At 37.0% G+C, this 19,328-nt stretch overlaps 1 protein-coding gene across 2 annotated transcripts in view; it reads left to right on the top strand.

The window, feature by feature from the left end:
- Positions 1–19,328, top strand: part of TFDP1 (transcription factor Dp-1) — a 149,894-nt gene that overhangs the window by 68,053 nt on the left and 62,513 nt on the right. For both annotated transcript variants that reach the window (XM_074192107.1, XM_074192108.1), the window contains exon 3: positions 1,329–1,395. In XM_074192107.1, coding sequence (XP_074048208.1) covers positions 1,329–1,395 — 67 coding nt within the window. The remainder of the gene's footprint in view (positions 1–1,328; positions 1,396–19,328) is intronic.

A 19,328-nucleotide genomic window follows, 5' to 3' on the forward strand; every position in this document is an offset into this window, starting at 1 on the left:
TAAAGTAGAAGAGATTAAGAAGTGGTTGGAATACACAGAAGAACTATAAGATATTACTATCACTGTTAATTTTTTTATTTTAATTTTTTTCCTCTCCCCTTTACTTTTTTCGCCCAAACAAGTCTATCTATATTCATGGGGGAGGAGGAGTAATATTTTGTTTACTTGTAAACAACAATATTTTATTAATGTAAAAAAATATTTGTACAAAATGAAAATAAATAAAAATAAAAAAAAATTTGAAGAGGGAAAAAAAAGAAATAAGAAAAACAAAAAAAAAAAATAATGGTAATGAGCCAGACATTCTGGAGAATGAAATCAAGTGGGCCTTAGGAAATTTTGCTTATAAGAAGGCTCATGGAGATAATGAGTTCCATAGTTCATCATCATTAAATAGCTGAGCTATTTAAAATCCTAAAAGATGATGCAGTTAAAAAAGGCAAATTTGGAAAATTCATCAGTGGCTACTGGTTTGGAAAAGATCAGTTTATGTCTCAGTCTAGAGTAGACTTTTGAGAGTTCTTTGGACAAATAAAGAGATTGAACAAGTCAATACTTAAAGAGGTTAATTCAGATTATTCATTGGAAGATCAAATGCTGAAGCTTAAATACTTTGGCCACATAATGGGATGAGGGGATTCATAGGAAAAGACCTTGATTTTGGGAAAGATTGATGGCAAAAGGAGAAGGGAAAGGCAGAGGATGAGATGGACAGATAGTATCATGGAAATAATGATCATGAGTTTGGACAGGCCTTTGCAAGATGGTGGAGGATAAATGGGCCTGGCATGATAAGGTTCATGGGGTCCCAAAGAATCAGGTATAACTGAACAATCCTTATTAGTATAATCTCAATGAGAGCAAATATCAGATCTTACCTCAATTTGTTATTTCTAATCTCTTGCAAGATGCCATGTAACACAGTAATAAGTATTTGTTGAATTTTAGCAAAACATATATTGCTTAAATTCACTTTAGCTGGTTAGTAAAAATCCCATTCTTAAAAGCTACAATTTTTGGGTGGTATTATTTTGTTACTGATAATGTTCAGCTTATTATATCCTCCTTGGTGCCAATATAATTCTGAGGATATAAGGAGGCTTTCAATCTGTTGATTTTTTTTTTTTTTACTCTGAGTTTTCTAATGAGTTGTATGAATTTAAGAAACAATTTTGCAAAATAGTGATTCAGTGAAGTTTTTTGAAAAGTCAAATGACTATGATGAATTTTAATATTTTTGTTTATATGTTGATTTAGTAAGATCTTACGTCCTTTACCTTTGAAGATTTAGTAGACCGTAAACATGTGCTTTATCTTTTTTTTTATAGGCCGGCCTAATTGAAGCAAATGGAGAGCTTAAGGTTTTTATAGACCAAAACCTCAGTCCGGGAAAAGGTGAGAAGTCCATTTTGAAAATAATTTATATTAAAAATTCCTCAATTAAATAACCTTTTAACTTCTTTTAGAGTTTTATACCAATAGTAATTTAAATTAATTTAATTTTTGTTATAACATGAATTTTGTCACACTCATTAATAATTGTCCTTTTATGTCTTACATAATAAGAATGCAATTCATCTAATTTCAGAATTGATCATTTTTTTATTAAATTAGTTGATCTTTATCTTTTTGTATTGTTTTAATGATTGATAGTATGCAGCAAATCATTTCGTTTGGTACCCTGTGTTAGAAAGTGCTGAATGGCTTTCCCTTTACCTAATGTGCAGATGGAAACACTAGCCTTACCCCAGGACTGATTTTCACTAAGATCAACACCAAAGTTGGGCCATCTTGGATTTGACACTGGCCCAATCAAAATTAGATAGTGTATTTCTAGTTTGATTAGTGATGGAATTCCTTCTTTTTCCCTGCTTAAGAGCTTAATGACTCAATAATGTCATAAAACAAAATGATTTAATCATTTTCATTTGTAGGTACTTATTCATTCTGGAATTTTAATATAGTACATTTTTAAATTTTTTCTAGTGAAGTTTTATATGTAGTATTTGGGTTCATAGTTTGTCTCAAATACTTAATGAATGCTTAACTCTGGGGAAATCACTTAATCTTTGAGTTCTTTTGCTCATTTGTATAGTTAGAGTAATGATATTTGCATTATCTTATAAATGAGGTTGTTGGGAGAAATATTCTGTGAACTTTTTAGTTCAATATAAATATAATTTTATAATATTAAAAATTAGTTTGAAATTGACTATTAATAATGTCTTACTGATTTCCAATTTACTTACAAAAATAACTAGCCAAAGCTTTTATCAATAGGCAACCCTCTAAAATCTACAGAATGATGTGCTTTTTGATATTATCTCATTTTAATCTCATTACAACCCTATGAAGTAGCTGCTGTTATTTCAGTTGAAGAGACTGAGATATTTATGTCTTCACTCCTTAAATTATCTGATGTATCATCTATTTTTATATCTCTACTGTTATAAATTTCAACTCTTTGAAACTTTAATCTTTTTTTTTTTTTACCCAAACTTTAATCTTTATAGTACTGAAAATATTTATTACCAGATAGCCTACCTATTGGTCACTTTTTGCATGGGCCAAAAAAAATCAATCTGGAAGGGGAAGATCAAGACCCTCAGGACTTTTAACCAAAACAGAAACAATTTCTATTTACATTCATTCACTCCAAGGCAGTTAGGGTCCAACTATGACCAAGTAAGGTTGGCCAATCAATGAGAACCAGTGATTTGGGGCTGGTAAACCCCAAGTTTCATTTTCAAACTTTATATTCCTTTGGATAGAGTACCCACAGGTAAGGATATATATATATATATATATTACATTACTCTTTTTTTTTTTTGTTTAGGTTTTTGCAAGGCAAATGGGGTTAAGTGGCTAGGGCTAAGCCATCTATCCGCCCCTTATATATTACTCTTAATGTGGACAGACAGAAGAGAAAGGAAGGAAGAGAAGGAAGGGAGCTACAGTTGAACAGCTCCAAACATTCTCATAAGTTGTTTTTTGTCCTTTGTTCTTGAAGAATGATATGGGGGGGGGGGCTAGGTGGCGCAGTGGATAAGCACGGGCCCTGGAATCAGGAGTACCTGGGTTCAAATCCGGTCTCAGACACTTAATAATTACCTAGCTGTGTGGCCTTGGGCAAGCCACTTAACCCCATTTGCCTTGCAAAAACCTAAAAAAAAAAAAAGATGAAGGGGATGCTATGACATGCAAATGAATCGCATTTAAATAAAAGAGGGCTGTGTAAAGTTACCAACCTTTGTTTTATTTCTTTTTTAATCTGCCTTAATCACTGAATGGGCATTGCCTCTGTCCACCTGAAACCTCTTATAGATCTTTGCTTAAAAGGATCATTAAGGCCTTAGCATAAAAAGGTTATCCCCTGCTTCCAGGGACATCTCCAGTAGTCCTGGCTCATCTTCAGTTATCCTGATTCATATCTGGCCACAGGATGCAGATGATTTCAGAGGAGCAAGGCTGATGATTTAACACAGCTTCCGTTCAATCCAATTTACTTGCATATCGTGGTATCCCCTCCTTGATGTCCTGGTCTTCAAGAACAAAGGGCAAACAGCAAACAGCTTATTGGTGATGAGCATCCCAGCTTACTTAGTTTTCAGATAAATGATAGAGTTTGTTGCTGGGCCTACATATAAGACTTATAGCATTTTATACTGACTACCCATCAAAAATTCAGTTACCCCACAATTTGTTGAGACATCAGAGAATGATTTCTTTCCATTGTGATTAGTCTTTTTAAATGATCTTCCACTAGACTAAGCTTTTTGAGGGTAATGTTCTTTGCCTTTTTTTTGTATCTTTTATCACTTGGCTCAGTGAATGACACATAGCTAGAAATACATGCTGACTTTTCCCCTTATTTCTAGCATTTATGATTTCTGTTTTTTAATCATCTTTGTTAATTTGATGAATGCGAAGTGATTCCTCATGTGTTTTAATGTATATTTTTCTTTTTAGCGATATGGAATATTTTTTCATGTGATTATTGATACAATATATTTCTTTAGAAAACTTGTATTCTTTGATTTTTTATTTATTGGGAGATGGCTCTTTGATCTTTTATTAGTTCTGTATCATGTTTTAAAAATATTTATGTAAATATTTTCCTTAAAATTTTAAAATCTTTTACCTTTTAAGTTTTGAAAGACTTATTTATTAAAAACTAGAGATTGAACTAGGACAAAAAATGACTAATTTTTTTTCTCTTATTATAGCCATCATTAAGCAAAATGAGCATTTGCCTATATGAGATAGGAAGAAAATTGAGCATGAAACTGAATTTCTTATTATGAACAACTTGTTTTTCTTTTAAGTGTAATAAATTTAGCATGTAATTTTCTTTTTTAAAAAATTTCATTTATTTAAAGCAATGTAGTTAAGTGACTTGCCCAAGGTCACATGACTAGGCAATTATTAAGTCTCTGAGGTCTGGTCTGAACTCAGGTCCTGACACCAGGGTCAGTGCACTATCCACTATGCCACATTGTTGCCCCAACATGTAATTTTCAAAACGATCCTGCTTGTCTGTGTTTCCTTCTGAGTACAGTGTGAAGTGTTAGTCTAAACCTAATTCCTACCAGATTATCTTTCGGTTTTCCCAGCAGCTTTGGTTGTTACAAGTCCCTTTTTCTGGGTAGTTGAGATTTGTTGGTGCATAGGCTGCTTTGCTTCTTTATTCCCTCACTTCTGTATTTTGTAAATCTAATCTCTTCCACTGATTTAGCTCTCTGTTTCTTAACCACTACAAAGTAATTTTGATGATCCTGCTTCGCACCTTTGAAATCTAGTCCCATTAGTAGCTATAAAGGTAAATGTAGTAGTTCTAGAAGTCTTCTGTTCCTCTTTAAGATAAACCTTTGTTAGTTTGATAATGCACTGAACAGGTCAAATAATTAGAAACTATTGTCATTTCTATTGTTTTGGCTCATTTCATCCATGAACAATTAATATTTGTCCAGAGGCAACAAGATGATGCTTTGGATAGAGGATTGGTCCTGGAGTCAGGAAGACCGGAGTTCAAATTCAACCTCAGACACTTACTGAGTGTGTGTGGTCTTAGCCATACTAGACACTTAATAACTGCTTATAATCACTTCTCCTTTTCTAGTCATTTAGGTGTATTTCATTTTTGTAGAGAGTGATTTGTAGTTGTATTCCTATAGTTTTAGTGTGTTTGGGAGTGTGAACTCCCAAACATTTTATAAGTTCTGTTTTTATTTCAGTTATCTATTTTTTTCCTCCTGGTTTTTGTTGATAATATACAAAAAAGTTTTTTATTTATGTGAATTTATTTTATATTATATAATCCTGCTAAGGTTTCTGTTTCAGTTAATTTTTAGTTAAATTGGGGTTCTCTAGTGAGACAAGCATATGATCTTTAATAAATAATAGGAGAAAAGTTAAAATTTTTGCTTTTATCTGGAAATACCTGCATTCACCTGTTTTCTGTCTCAGTGTATGTATAGAATGTTAATTTTGTGATTATTGTCTGGATGTAGTACCACATGTTTCATCTGTTACTAAATGCTAATAATGTGGAATGTCTGTTTGGAACATAATATTTTTATATTCAAAATATTTTCATGAGCATATTTTCTTTCTTTTTTTCTTTGTTTATAAAGATTTTATTTATTTTGAGTTTTACAGTTTTTCCCCCGATCTTACTTCCCTTCCCCCACCCCCACAGAAGGCAATTTGTCAGTCTTTACATTGTTTTCATGTTGTACATGATCCAAACCGAGTGTGATGAGAGAGAAATCATATCCTTAAAGAAGAAACATAAAGTATAAGAGATAACACGATCAGACAATAAGATAGCAGGTTTTTTTTTCTAAATTAAAGGGAATAAACCTTGAACTTTGTTCAAACTCCACAGTTCTTTCTCTGGATACAGATGGTATTCTTCATTTCAGAGAGCTCCAAATTGTCCCTGGTTGTTGCACTGATGAAATGAGCAAGTCCATCAGGGTTGAACATCACTCCCATGTTGCTGTTAGGGTGTACAGCAGTTTTCTGGTTCTGCTCATCTCACTCAGCATCAGTTCATGCAAATCCCTCCAGGCTTCCCTGAATTCCCATCCCTCCTGGTTTCTAATAGAACAGTAGTGTTCCATGACATACATATACCACAGATTGCTAAGCCATTCCCCAATTGAAGGACATTTACTTGATTTCCAATTCTTTGCCACCACAAACAGGGCTGCTCTGAATATTTTTGTACAAGTGATGTTTTTATCCTTTTTCATCATTTCTTCAGGGTATCGACCCAGTAGTGGTATTGCTAGACCAAAGGGTATGCACATTTTTGTTGCCCTTTGGGCTAGTTCTAAATTTCTCTCCAGAAAGGTTGGATGAGTTCACAGCTCCACCAACAAAGTAATAGTGTCCCAGATTTCCCACATCCCTTCCAACATTGATCATTGTCCTTTCTGGTCATATTGGCCAGTCTGAGAGGTGTGAGGTAGTACATGAGCATAGTTTCTACTAAAATTTCTTAAAAGCTTTTAATGAACCCAGGCCATAACATGGTGCATTGGATATGTAATAGTTTCTGAAGTCAGAAAACATATATTAGATTCCCCAGGTGGTTTTTCATTTTCACTATGACCTTGGGCTGATCTCTTAACATCTCTGAGCCTCAGATAATCTGGACATTTCTTGCCCTAGCTATTACATCACAAGGTTGTTGTAAAGATCAAATGAGATAAGTATATGAAAGTATTTGTCAAATTTATAGTACTATATAGATGTCATGCCATGTATGGGAACTCCCTTTGCTATCAGAGGAAATAAATAGTCTAGCTGTAATTTAGTAACTTAGAGTTGGCTCATGCTTAGAGTTTTTAGGTTGCCTCAGTCCAAGACCAGGTTGTGTGACTTGACTTGAACCCAGGCTTTCCTGACCCAGTGTCAGGAACTTCATCTCTTTATGCCTTTGCTTTTCATTAATAATAGAGCAGACTAGCAATTTCTTTCTTTCTTTCAGTATATTTTTATTTAACTTCTTAAATATTTTGCAACTGAGTGGAAAATTTTGGGTTTCAAATCTCTTCCTCTTCAGCATTTCCTCTCCTTGAGAAGTGATTATCTATGTGAAACTATGCAAAGAATAATTCCATATTAACCAAGTTGCAAAAGAGAAAATAAGCCAAAATAAAAGAGGGGGAAAAAAGTAAAAAAATATGCTTGCATTTGCATTCAGCGATGAACTGGTAATTTTCAAAAGATGTGGAAACTCATAGAGAAGAGAAGTGAGTTGGGGGTGGAGCTAAGCAAATCTTGGGATACAATTTATCTTTAGTATTTATCGTATATATAACATGTGAGATTCTTGAAATGAATACCATTGTTTATTTTGCTGTTGGACCAATGGTACTTCCAACTCTGATTCTGGAGCCTCATTGCTGTCATTTGTAAAGAAAAATTATTCACCTTACTACTGTAAATCCTATGAAAGCCTTGGGGAGTCTAGAATGGAAAATATTTTTTTAATTAAAGATGTTTTTGTTTTTATTTAATTTTTTGTTTTTTTCCCCAGTTACACGTAAAAACCACTCTTAACATTCATTTTTAAAACTTTGCATTCTAAATTCTTTCCCTTACTCCCTCCCAACCCCATCTCCTCCTAGAGGAAAGCAAGCAATTCAATATAGGCTATATATGAGTAGTCATGCAAAACATTTCTATACTAGCCTTGTGAAAGAAAATGTACACAACTTCTTGCCCCCCCCAACACACACCCTCCCAATTAAAAAAATAATGTAGAGTATGCTTCAGTCTGTATTCCTATAACATCTTTCTGTGGGGTGGATAGCATTTTTCATCAAAAGTCATTCAGAGTTGTCTTAAGTCATTGTTTTAACAACAATGGTCAAGTCATTCACAGCTGATTATTTTTACAATGTTGCCATTAATTTGTACACAGTACATTTTACTTTGCATTAATTCATGTAAGTCTTTCCAGGTTTTTCTGGGAGCATCGGAATAGCATTCCATCATAATCACATACCACAGTTGTTCAGATACTTGATGAATATCTCCTCAATTTTCAATTCTTTGTCACCCAAAAAGAGCTGCTAGTAGTGGTATGGCTAGGTCAAAGGGTATACGTGTTTTTTTAGCCCCTTGGGCAAATTGATCTCCAGAATGGTTGAATCAGTTCACACTCTACCAATAGTGCATTAATGTCTCCTTTTTTCCCCCACATTCCCTCCAACATTTGTCATTTTCCTTTTCTATCCTATTATTCAATCTAATAGATGTGAGATAGCATCTCATAATTGTTTTGTATTTTTTCAAAGTTTTTTTCTTTTAAGGCAGTGGGGTTAAGTGACTTGCCCAAGGTCACACAGCTAGGTAATTACTAAGTGTTTGAGGCTGGATTTGAACTCAGGTGCTCCTGACTCTGGGGCTGATTCTCTATCCACTGTGCCACCTAGCTGCTCCTCATAATTATTTTAATTTGCATTTTTCCAATCAGTAGTGAGTTAGAACATTTTTTCATATGACTGTAGATAGCTTTGATTACTTCATCTGAAAACTATTCATATCTTTTGATCATTTATCAACTGGCAAATACTTTTTATTCTTTTTAACCTGACTCTGTTCTCTATATGTTTGAGAATTTTTTTTCCTTGTTTCTTTTATGTGAGGCAATTTATCCCATTCTACCTCTCCCTTTCCTTTTCTTCTAGTACATTCCTCCTTAATTTTATTTTTTAGATTTCATCCCTTCATCACCTGTGCCCTTCTATGGAGTATATATTCTATATCACTTTCCTAATAATGGGAAGGTTCTTACGAGTTACCAGTATCATCTTTCCATGTAGGAATATAAGCATTTTAACTTTATTAAAGTCCCTTAAGAGTTCCCTTTCCGGGGAACAGTTTATGACTAAGGAAGAGTTGGAGAACATCACCGAAAACCAATTAGATGATTTCGATTACATCAAATTAAAAACCTTTTGCACAGATAAAACCAATGTAACCAAGATCAAAAGAAATGTAGCAAATTGGGAAACAATCTTTACAACTAATGATTCCGACAAAGGACTCATTTCTAAAATATACAGAGAACTGTGTCATATTTTTAAAAGCCATTTCCCAACTGACAAATGGTCAAAGGATATGCAAAGGAAATTTACAGATGAGGAGATCAAAGTAATCCATAGCCATATGAAAAAATGCTCTAAATCATTAATTATTAGAGAAATGCAAATTAAAGCTTCTCTGAGGTACCACCTCACACCTCTCAGATTGGCCAGTATGACCAGGAAGGATAATGATCATTGTTGGAAGGGATATGGGAAATCTAGGACACTATTACACTGTTGGTGGAGCTGTGAACTCATCCAACCCTTCTGGAGAGCTATTTGGAACTATGCCCAAAGGGCAACAAAAATGTGCATACCCTTTGACCCAGCAATACCACTACTGGGTCTATACCCTGAAGAGATGAGGTAAAAAGGTAAAAACATTACTTGTACAAAACTATTTATAGCAGCCCTGTTTGTGGTGGCAAAGAATTGGAAATCCAGTAAATGTCCTTCAATTGGGGAATGGCTTAGCAAACTGTGGTATATGTATGTCATGGAACACTATTGTTCTATTAGAAACCAGGAGGGATGGGATTTCAGGGAAGACTGGAGGGATTTGCATGAACTCACACTGAGTGAGATGAGCAGAACCAGAAAAACACTATACACCCTAACAACAGCATGGGAGTGATGTTCAACCTTGAAGGACTTGCTCATTCCATCAGTGCAACAATCGGGAACAATTTTGGGCTGTCTGCAAAGGAGAGTGCCATCTGTATCCAGATAAGGAGCTGTGGAGTTTGAACAAAGTCCAAGGACTATTCCCTTTAATTTAGGGGAAAAAAAACAGATAGCTTATTGTCTGATATTGTTACTTCTTAGACTTCTCTTAAAGGATATGATTTCTCTCTCATCACACCCAATTTGGAACAAGGTACAACATGGAAACAAAGTAAAGACTGACAGAGTGCTTTCTGTGGGGGGGAGGGGGGAAGGAAGCAAGATTGGGGGAAAAATGTAAAACTCAAATAATATCTTTAATAAAAATAAATTTAAATTAAAAAAATAAAAGAAGCGTTCCCTTTCTTATTTATCTTTTTATGTTTCCTCCTGAGTCTTGTATTTAAAAGTCAAACTTTGGGGGGTGGAGCCAAGATGGCAACAAAAAAGGATCCTGTCTTAGGTGCTTTCTCATAAAACTTATAAACTAAGGACTCTTATTAAATTTTTGAGAGACGAAACCCACAGAGGGACCCAGTGAGTCAGTTCTCCTACTCAAGGTAACCTGGAAGAGTAGAAAGGCTCTGCTCCCTGGGGTTGGAGGGGTGGTCTGCCAGAGTGAGAGAGTTTCAGCCTCTGGGAGGCAGTCCCAGGGCACTGGGAGCCATGGCTCCCAGCAGCAGGGGAGTTTCCTGATCTATGCCCTGGGGAGCACCGGGCTCAAATTGGGGGAACAGCGGGGGGCCCTCTGCTAGAGCTAGCACCTGAAGGCCAGCCCTCAGGGCACATGCAGAGAGCTGCATGGCCAAGGCAGTCCAGATCCAGGAACCAGAAGCCTCACACACTGAGACCCTTGTGGGAGTGTCCCAAAAGCTCAGGAAGCACCCCCAAAACAGGCTAAGGCTGGGAAAATGAGCAAGCAGAGAAACAAGAGGAACACCATTGAGAAATACTTTGCCTGTGAGCCCAAGAAGGATCAAAACACTCAGTCTGAAAATGAGGAAGCACAAGCTCCTGCATCTAAAGACTCCAAGAAAAAACAGAAATTGGGCTCAGGCTATGATAGAGCTCAAAAAAGACTTTGAAAATCAAATGAGGGAGTTAGGAAAAAAACTGGGAAAAGAAATGAGAGAGATGCAGAAAAACATGAAAATGAAGTCAGCAGCATAGTCAAGGAAATCCAAAAAAATGCTGAAGGAAATAGCATGCTAAAAAGCAGCTTAAGTCAAATGGATAAAACAGTTCAAAAAGTTATTGAGGAGAAGAATGCTTTAAAAAGCAAAAATGGCCAGATGGAAAAAGAGATAAGAAAACTCTGAGGAGAACAAATCCTTCAGACAAAGAATAGAACTCAGGGAGATTGATGAATTTACGAGAAATCAGGACAAAACCAAAAGAATGAAAAAAATTAGAAGAAAATGTGAAACATCTCATTGAAAAAATAACTGATATGGAAAACAGATTTAGGAAACATAATTTAAAAATCATTGGAATACCTGAAAGTCATGATCAGGAAAAGAGCCTTGACAACATTTTCAAAGAATTAATGCAGGAAAATTGCCCCGATATTCTATAAGTAGAGGGCAAAATAGAAATGGAGAGAATCCACAGATCCCCTCGAGAAAGGGATCCCAAAAAAACCAACCCCCAGGAATATTATAGCCAAGTTCCAGAACTCCCAAGTCAAAGAGAAAATAGTACAAGCATCCAGAAGGACACAATTCAAATACCGTGTTGCTGCAGTCAGGATCTCCCAGGATTTAGCAGCAACTACATTAAAAGCTCTTAGGGCTTGGAATATAATATACCAGAAGGCAAAAGAGCTTAGAATGCAACCAAGAATCAACTACACAGCAAAACTGAATGTCCTTTTCCAGTGAAAAAAATGGTCTTTCAATGAACCAGTGGAATTTCAAATATTCCTGTTGGAATGGCCAGAGCTGAACAGAAGGTTTGATCTTCAGATACAGGACTCAGCTGAAGCATGGAGATTGGAGGAGAAGGGGAAAATATGAGGGACTTAATGATGATGAACTACATGTATTCCTGCATAGAAAAATGACACTGATAATACTCATGAACCTTCTCAGTTAATAGAGCAGGTAGAAGGAGCTTTTATAGTTGAAGCACAGGAGAAAGCTGAATTTGAAAATAAAATGTGGCGTAAAAATGGAGTCAATAGAAAAAAGGGAAATGTAATGGAAGAAAGAAAAAGAGGGGGAATAGGCCAAGATATTTCATATAAGATTTTTCTTTATTACAATGAGCTATTGCAATGATATGGAAGGGGGGAAGGCAAGGGGGAATGAGGGAATCTTCACTCTCATCAGAGGTGGCTAGGAGAGGAAGCAGCATATATACTCAATGGGGTATAGGCATCTGGAAGAAGAAGGGGGGGCAGGGGGAAGGAGGTGATGTGAGTGATGGAGGAGAGGATGGACCATGGGGGGAGAGTGGTCAGATATAATGCATTTTCTTTTTTACTTCTTGCAAGGGGCTGGGATTGGATGGCCTGTCCGGGACCATAGGGCCAGGTGGATGCTGGGTCTAAGGGGTGGTATGGGTGTTCGGGGTCTCTTGGCCCCAGGGCCAGGGATCTGTCTGCTGTGCCACTCAGTTACCTTACAGCAGAGACAGAGTAAAAGGAGAGAGAAAATATAGTTCATGGTAGTGCAGAAATATGAAAGGAGGGAGTTGCGATCAGCAATGGCAATGGTGGAAAAATATGGAAATAACTTTTGTGATATGACTTATCGTAAAGAATATGATCCACCCGTGACAGAGTTGGTGGTGTTGGAACACAGACTGAAACACATTTTCTATTACTATTATTATTATTATTAGTAGTAGTAGTATTTTGGGGGGGGGTGCAGGACAAATGGGGCTGGGTGGCCTGCCTGGGACCGCATAGCAGGGTGATCTTTGGGTGTCTGAGGCTGGATTTGGCCCTGGGTGCTCCTGGCTCAAGGGGCAGTGCTCTGTCTGCCACCTAGCTGCCCCTACTATTATTACTATTTTATTTTATTTTGGGTCTTTTTTTTTCTTTTTTGGGGTTTATGCGGGGAAATGAGGTTGGGATGGCTTGCATGTCCCACAGCTGGGTGATTGTTGGGTGTACGGGGCTAGATATAGGCTGGTGCTCCATCCACTGAGCCACCTGGCCATACCTACAATTATTACTATTATTTTTTTAAATTTTAATTTAAATTTTTTTCTGTCCCCTTTACTTTATCTCTCAAGTGAGTCTATATTTTTGTGGGGGAGGGGGCATTTTATTTACTCTTAAACAAGAACATTTTATTATGTATAAAAAATTGTACAAAATGAAATATTAAATAAAAGGAAAAAAATTAAAAGTCAAATTTTTTATTCACCTCTGATTTTTCATCAGGAATGCTTGAAAGTTTGCTTGTTCATTGAATGTCCAATTTTTCCCCCCAAGAAGAACTATGCCATCCAGGGGATTAAGGTTTATAGTCCTAGCTCATTTGCCCTTAGGAATATCATATTCCAAGAACTCTCATCCTTTTTTTTGTGTGTCTTTTTTTAAAAAATATTTATTTATTTTGAATTTTACACTTTTTTACCTAATCTAGCTTCCCTACCCACACAGGCAAAGAAATCAGTCTTTTTGTTTTGTTTTGTTTTTGTTTTTGTTTTTGTTTTTGTTTTTGTTTTTGCAAGGCAGTGGGGTTAAGTGGCTTGCCCAAGGCCACACGGCTAGGTAATTATTAAGTGTCTGAGGCTGAATTTGAACTCAGTTACTCCTGACTCCAGGGCTTGTGCTCTATCCACTGCGCCACCTAGCCGCCCCTCAATTCTAATCTTTTAAAAGTTATTTTATTTGTTTTTCCAACTATATATATTGAATGTATTGTGAGGGAAGAATTATATCCAAAAGACGGAAAGAAAACATTACAGAAAAACAAAAATACATAATGCATGAGACAACTTTTAAAAATCGAAGATAATAAGCTTTGGCCTTCATTTAACCTCACCAGTTCCTTTTCTGTGTATGGATGGTATTTTCCATCACAAGTCTTTTAAAATTGTCTTTGATATTGTATTGTTGAAATGAACAAGTCCGTCATGCTTGATCACCCCATGTTGTTGTAAGTGTGCACAATGTTCTTCTGGTTCTGCTCATTTCACTCAGTATCAGGTCTTACAAGTCTTTTTAGGCTTTTCTCAAACCCTGTCCCTCCTGGTTTCTAATAGAACAGTAGTGTTGCATAAGGTGCATATACCACGATTCCTTTAGTCATTCCCTGATTGATGGGCATCCCCTCAATGTCCAATTCTTTGCCTCTACAAACAGAGCTGTTATGAATATCTTTATACTTGTTCGATTTTTATCTTTTTTCTTGATCTCTTCAGGATATAGACTTAGTAGTGGTATTGCTGGATTAAAGGGATCATACACTTTTATTGTTCTTGGCCATATAAATTTTAATTTTTAAGGAATTTTTTTCAGTGAGTTTTTGTACCTCCTTTTCCATCTGACCAATTCTCCTTTTTTAAGATTTTTTTTCTTTTTTGCCTTTTTCAATCTGGCCAATTCTGTTTTTTAAGGTATTTGTCTCATTGACTTTTTGTACCTCTTGTCATTTGGCCTAGTTTTTTTTTTTAGGTTTTTTTTTTTTTTTACAAGCAAATAGAGTTAAGTGGCTTGCCCAAGACCACACAGCTAGGTAATTATTAAATGACTGAGGCTGCATTTGAACTCAGGTACTCCTGACTCCAGGGCTGGCGCTCTATTCACTGTACCACCTAACTTGCCCCCCCCCCCCAAGTTTGTTTTTAAGGTGTTATTTACTTCAATATTTTTTGTTTCCTTTTCCAAATTGCTTGACTCATTTTTCATAATTTTTCTTGGCATCATGTTCATTTCTTTTTCCAATTTTTCCTCTATCTCTCTTACTTGATTTTCATAATACTTTTTCGGATCTTCCATGGCCTAAAACCAATTCCTATTTTTCTTGGAGGTTTAGGATATAGCAGCTTTGACTTTGTTATTGTGTTCTGAGAATGTGTTTTGATCTTCCTTGTCACTGGAATAAATTTCTGTTGTTTGCTCATTTTTCCAAGTCAAGTAGCTTTTATCTTTTTATTAAAGTAGGGCTCTACATCTAGGGTGGAGGGTACTTTCGCCAAGCTTCTGAGCATTTGGGCAGAGATACTTCTAGTGACCTGTAAATTTTCAGTTCTTCCAGAGTGATATGATCTGGGCTGCCCCAGAACTGCAAGGAGCATACCCACTTCCCAGTGGCTTCATCCTAGGACCCCTGCCCAGCTCTGTGGCTTAGATCTGAGTATAGCAAAGCATATGCCTCAGTGCTAGCATAGAGATCCCTGTAATCAGGTTCTGACCTGGTATTTGACTCCCCTTACCACCTGCTCTGGAAGTAACTGGGACTGGGCCTGTGCTGACCTGTGCAGCTGGACTACATTTCTCTCTCAACTAGGAGCTGCAGACTGTTCCTGTTGACCTTCTAAGTTGTCTTGGACTGGACTTTCATTCCATATTTTTGTGAGTTCTGTTGCTATAGAATTTGCTTAGAGTCATTTTTTTAAAGGTATCTGCCATCTTGGCTCCCTTTCCATGATGTGTCTAAAGTTTTATTTTTCTACCTCCTTTATTTCTGAGTATATCCCTCTCTTTCCTTGCCTGTGAGCCCATCCTTTGCAACAAAAGAATAAAAAAGGAGAAAAAGAATTATTTAGCATATAGCTTACCTTTTTTTTTATCTTGTGTATTAGACAGATAGTTACTTTAAAATAAGTTCCTTTGTATTATTACATCATTAACTATTATTTTTGTGACTCAAGACCCTCCCAGAATTAAAAAATATTTTGCTATTTTGCAGTTTCCACAAGAAATGTTCCACTTCTGTCATTGTCAGGGTTGAGTTCTATTATCTCTGAGCCTTGTTGGCTATCAGACCTGTAAACTTGGTTGGTCGTCCCCTCACTGGGCCTTTGCTCCCTGTTCCTCTGATTCCCCCAAAGTCCTCCCCTCTTCCACATCTTTGTTACTCTTGTGGCACCACAACTCCCAGCATCTTTAACCTGAAGTTAGGAAGACCTGGGATCAAATCCATCCTCAGACACTTACTGTATGGTCCTAGACATCACTTAACCTTGTTTGCCTAGGTTTCCTTATTTGTTAAATGGAAGTCATAATGGTTCCTCCCTCATAGTATTGTTGTGAGAATTAAAGGAGATAATTTTATTTTATTTTTTAAATTAAAGATTTTATTTATTTTGAGTTTTACAATTTTTCCCCCATTCTTACTTCTCTCCCCCCCAACTAGAGAAAGCAATTTGTCAGTTTTTACATTGTTTTAAAGGAGATATTTTTAAAAGGGCTTTGCCTAGCACATAGTAATTTCTATCTAAAATATTATTACTGTTAGTTTTGTGGTACTGTATATTATATATATGTATATTTTATATCATTAACAATAACCTTGTTGTGAGAGTAATCATAACCCCCCCCCCCACTTCCCCAAAAGATTAGTAACCTCAAGAATAGTGAGAGAGGAAAAAAAAGTTTACTTCATTCTTGATTCAGATTCCAATGGCTCTGTCTCTGGAGTGAGTTGCTTTCTTTATCATAAGTCCACCAGAGAAGTTGCTTCAAGATTTCTCCCACAGTTGATATTACTAGCTGTATTTCCCTCCACTCTATTCCTCCTCACTCTCATTTATTCTGTTCTCTCTCTCCTTTCATCTTGGCCCTGTTCATAATTGTGGTGTATCTAAGTACCTACTCTCCTGATCCTCCCTCTCCTATCACCTGTTTCACCCCCCCTTCCCTCCTCCCGTTCCCTCTTATCCCATCCCTTTCCTCTCATTTTTCTCTAGGGTATGATAGATTTCCTTCTGGTATTAAGTGTGTATGTTATTTCTTCTCTGAGCCATTTCTAATGAGAATGAAGGCTCATTCATTCCCCCTTACCTTCCCCCATTCCACTCCATTGTAAATGCTTTTTCTTGACTCTTACATGAAATATCTTAGCACCTTTCTTCCTCTCCTTTCTCTTCCTCCCAGTTCTTTCTTTGATCACCCATTTTCTCTCCATATTTTTACTCTATTATACCATTATATTCAGCTCCTTCCTGTGCCTTGTCTATATATGCTCATATGAGTTATCAATATCTTCTTCCTATGCAGGAATACAAACAGTTCAATATCATTAAGTTCCTCATAGTTAGTCCTTCTCATCCACCCCCTCTAAGATTCACCATAGTCCTGTACTTGAAGATCACACTTTCTGTTCAGCTCTGGTTGTTTCAGTAGGAAAGTTTGAAAGTCCCCTGCTTCCAGAGTATCATTTTGTAAGCCCTACGAGCCCTTAATGTAGATGCTGCCAGATCCTGTGAATCCTGACTATGGAGCCATGGTAGTTGAATTGTTTGTTTCTAGAAGCTTTTAGAATTTTCTCTTTGATTTGGGAGTTTTGGAATTTGCCTATTATATTCCTGGAAGTTTTTCTTTTGGGATCTCTCTCAAGAGGTGATCAGTGAATTCCCTCAATTTCTATTTTACCCTCTGCTTTTAGAATCTCAGGCCAATTTTGCTGTATTATTTCTTGAAATATGAAGTCTAGGCTCTTTTCCTGGTTGTGACTTTCAGGTAGTCCAATAATTTTTAAATTATCTCTCTTGGGTCTGTTTTTTGAGGTCAGTTGTTTTTCCAATGAGATACTTCACATTTTCTACTAATTTTTGCGGGGTTTTTTGGTATAGTTTTATTTCTTTCTGGTTTCTTGCAAAGTCATCAGCTTCCTTTAGTTCCATTCTGCATTTGAAGGAGTTATTTTCTTCAGAAAGTTTTTTCATCTCCTTTTCCATCTGGCTAATTCTGCTTTTTAAGGCATTCCTGTCCTCATTTGCTTTTTGTGTTGCTTTTTCCAACTGTCCTAAACTCGTTTTTAATGTGTTATTTTTGTCTGTATTTTTTTGTATTTCTTTCACCAAGCTGCTGATTTGGTTTTCGTGATTTATTTACATTATTCTCATTTTTCCTTCCAATTTTTCTTCTATCTCCCTTAAGTGCTTTTCAATGTCTTTTTTTTTTTTTTTTGCATCCATTCATAGCCTGGGTCCATTTTCTATTTCTCTTAGAGAGGCTTTGGATACAGAAGCTTCAACTCTGTCACTGTCTGAATCTTCCATGGGACCAAAGTAATTTTTTTTTTTTTTTTTTTGGTAAAGCAGTGGGGTTATGTGGCTTGCCCAAGGCCACATGGCTAGGTGATTATTAAGTGTCTTGAGGCCGGATTTGAACTCAGGTACTCCTGACTCCAGGGCCTGTGCTCCATCCACTGCACCACCTAGCTGCCCCCAAAGTAATTTTCTATGGTCAATTTCTTCTTTTTTCCTATAGTTTGCTCATTTCCTCAGTCTATGACTGATTTACCACATGGGGGTTTTTAGGACCCCCAGGGACCTTAATTTCTCCAAGGTCTTATGAGAGTCTTTGACTGCTCTCTTGTCTGTGCTTTGGCCCTCTCCTCTGCAGTGTTGCTGTGAGGAGGGTCCCTACTCAGCTATGGTGATGTTGTGGGGGCCCAGACTGCAACCTGGACCTGAGTGTGGGCAAACTGCTGAGTCCTGCCACAGGAAGAGCAGAGAGACCTCTGCAGTCTCCCCCAACCCCATTATGGTCTATGAGCTGAGAGCTCTGGATGTGCTGGGTGGCTCTGGGGATTCCCGCTGCAGGTTCTCACTGCAGGGCTGCTCTGAGGCCAGAGCTCCACTCTGCACTTACTCTGGTGCGGCAGAGTTTTCTCACCACCCCTTCCAGCTGTCCCCGATGATCCCTGTGCTAAGAGACCTGGAAACTGTCCCCTCTATCACGGAGACAGGCGCCCAGCCCAGCTGTGCTGTGCAGGGGCTGCACTGTGGTTCTTTCTAACCCCCAGACCCAGTGGAACAGACCTTTCCTGTGGAATTTCTACGTTCTCTTGGACTGGGAAAATTGTATCATTCAGTCTTTATGTGGGTTCAGCCCCTCTAAATTTTGGCTAGAGTCCTAATTTAATTACTTTTGGAGGTTTGGAGGTAACGAGTTTCTGGGATTTTCTGCCTTCACACCATCATCTTGGCTCTGCCCCCGACTTCTACTTCTTGACAGTAAACTGCCTGATGTTATAATTGTTGTAGTTCAATTTTTTTATGACTCCATTTGAGGTTTTCTTGCCAAAGATACTAGATTTGCCATTTCCTTCTTCCTTCATTTCCTTCATTTTACAGACGAGGAAACTGAGAATAGAGTTAAGTGTTTAGAGAATGAGCTATTCCCCCCCCCCCCCATATATATGTTGCTCTTTCTCTTTTCTTGAGACATTGAAATTATTATTATAATTATTATCATTATTTACTTGTCATATTAATGAAAGTATTATCATATAGATGCAAAGTATATACTTAATAGGGGGCATCTAGGTGGCGCAGTGGACAGAGCTCCTGCCCTGGAGTCAGGAGTACCTGAGTTCAAATCAGTCCTCAGACACTTAATAATTACCTAGCTGTGTGGCCTTGGGCAAGCCACTT

This window comes from Macrotis lagotis, chromosome 6, assembly GCF_037893015.1.
Source record: "Macrotis lagotis isolate mMagLag1 chromosome 6, bilby.v1.9.chrom.fasta, whole genome shotgun sequence".
Classification (NCBI taxonomy): Eukaryota; Metazoa; Chordata; class Mammalia; order Peramelemorphia; family Peramelidae; genus Macrotis; species Macrotis lagotis.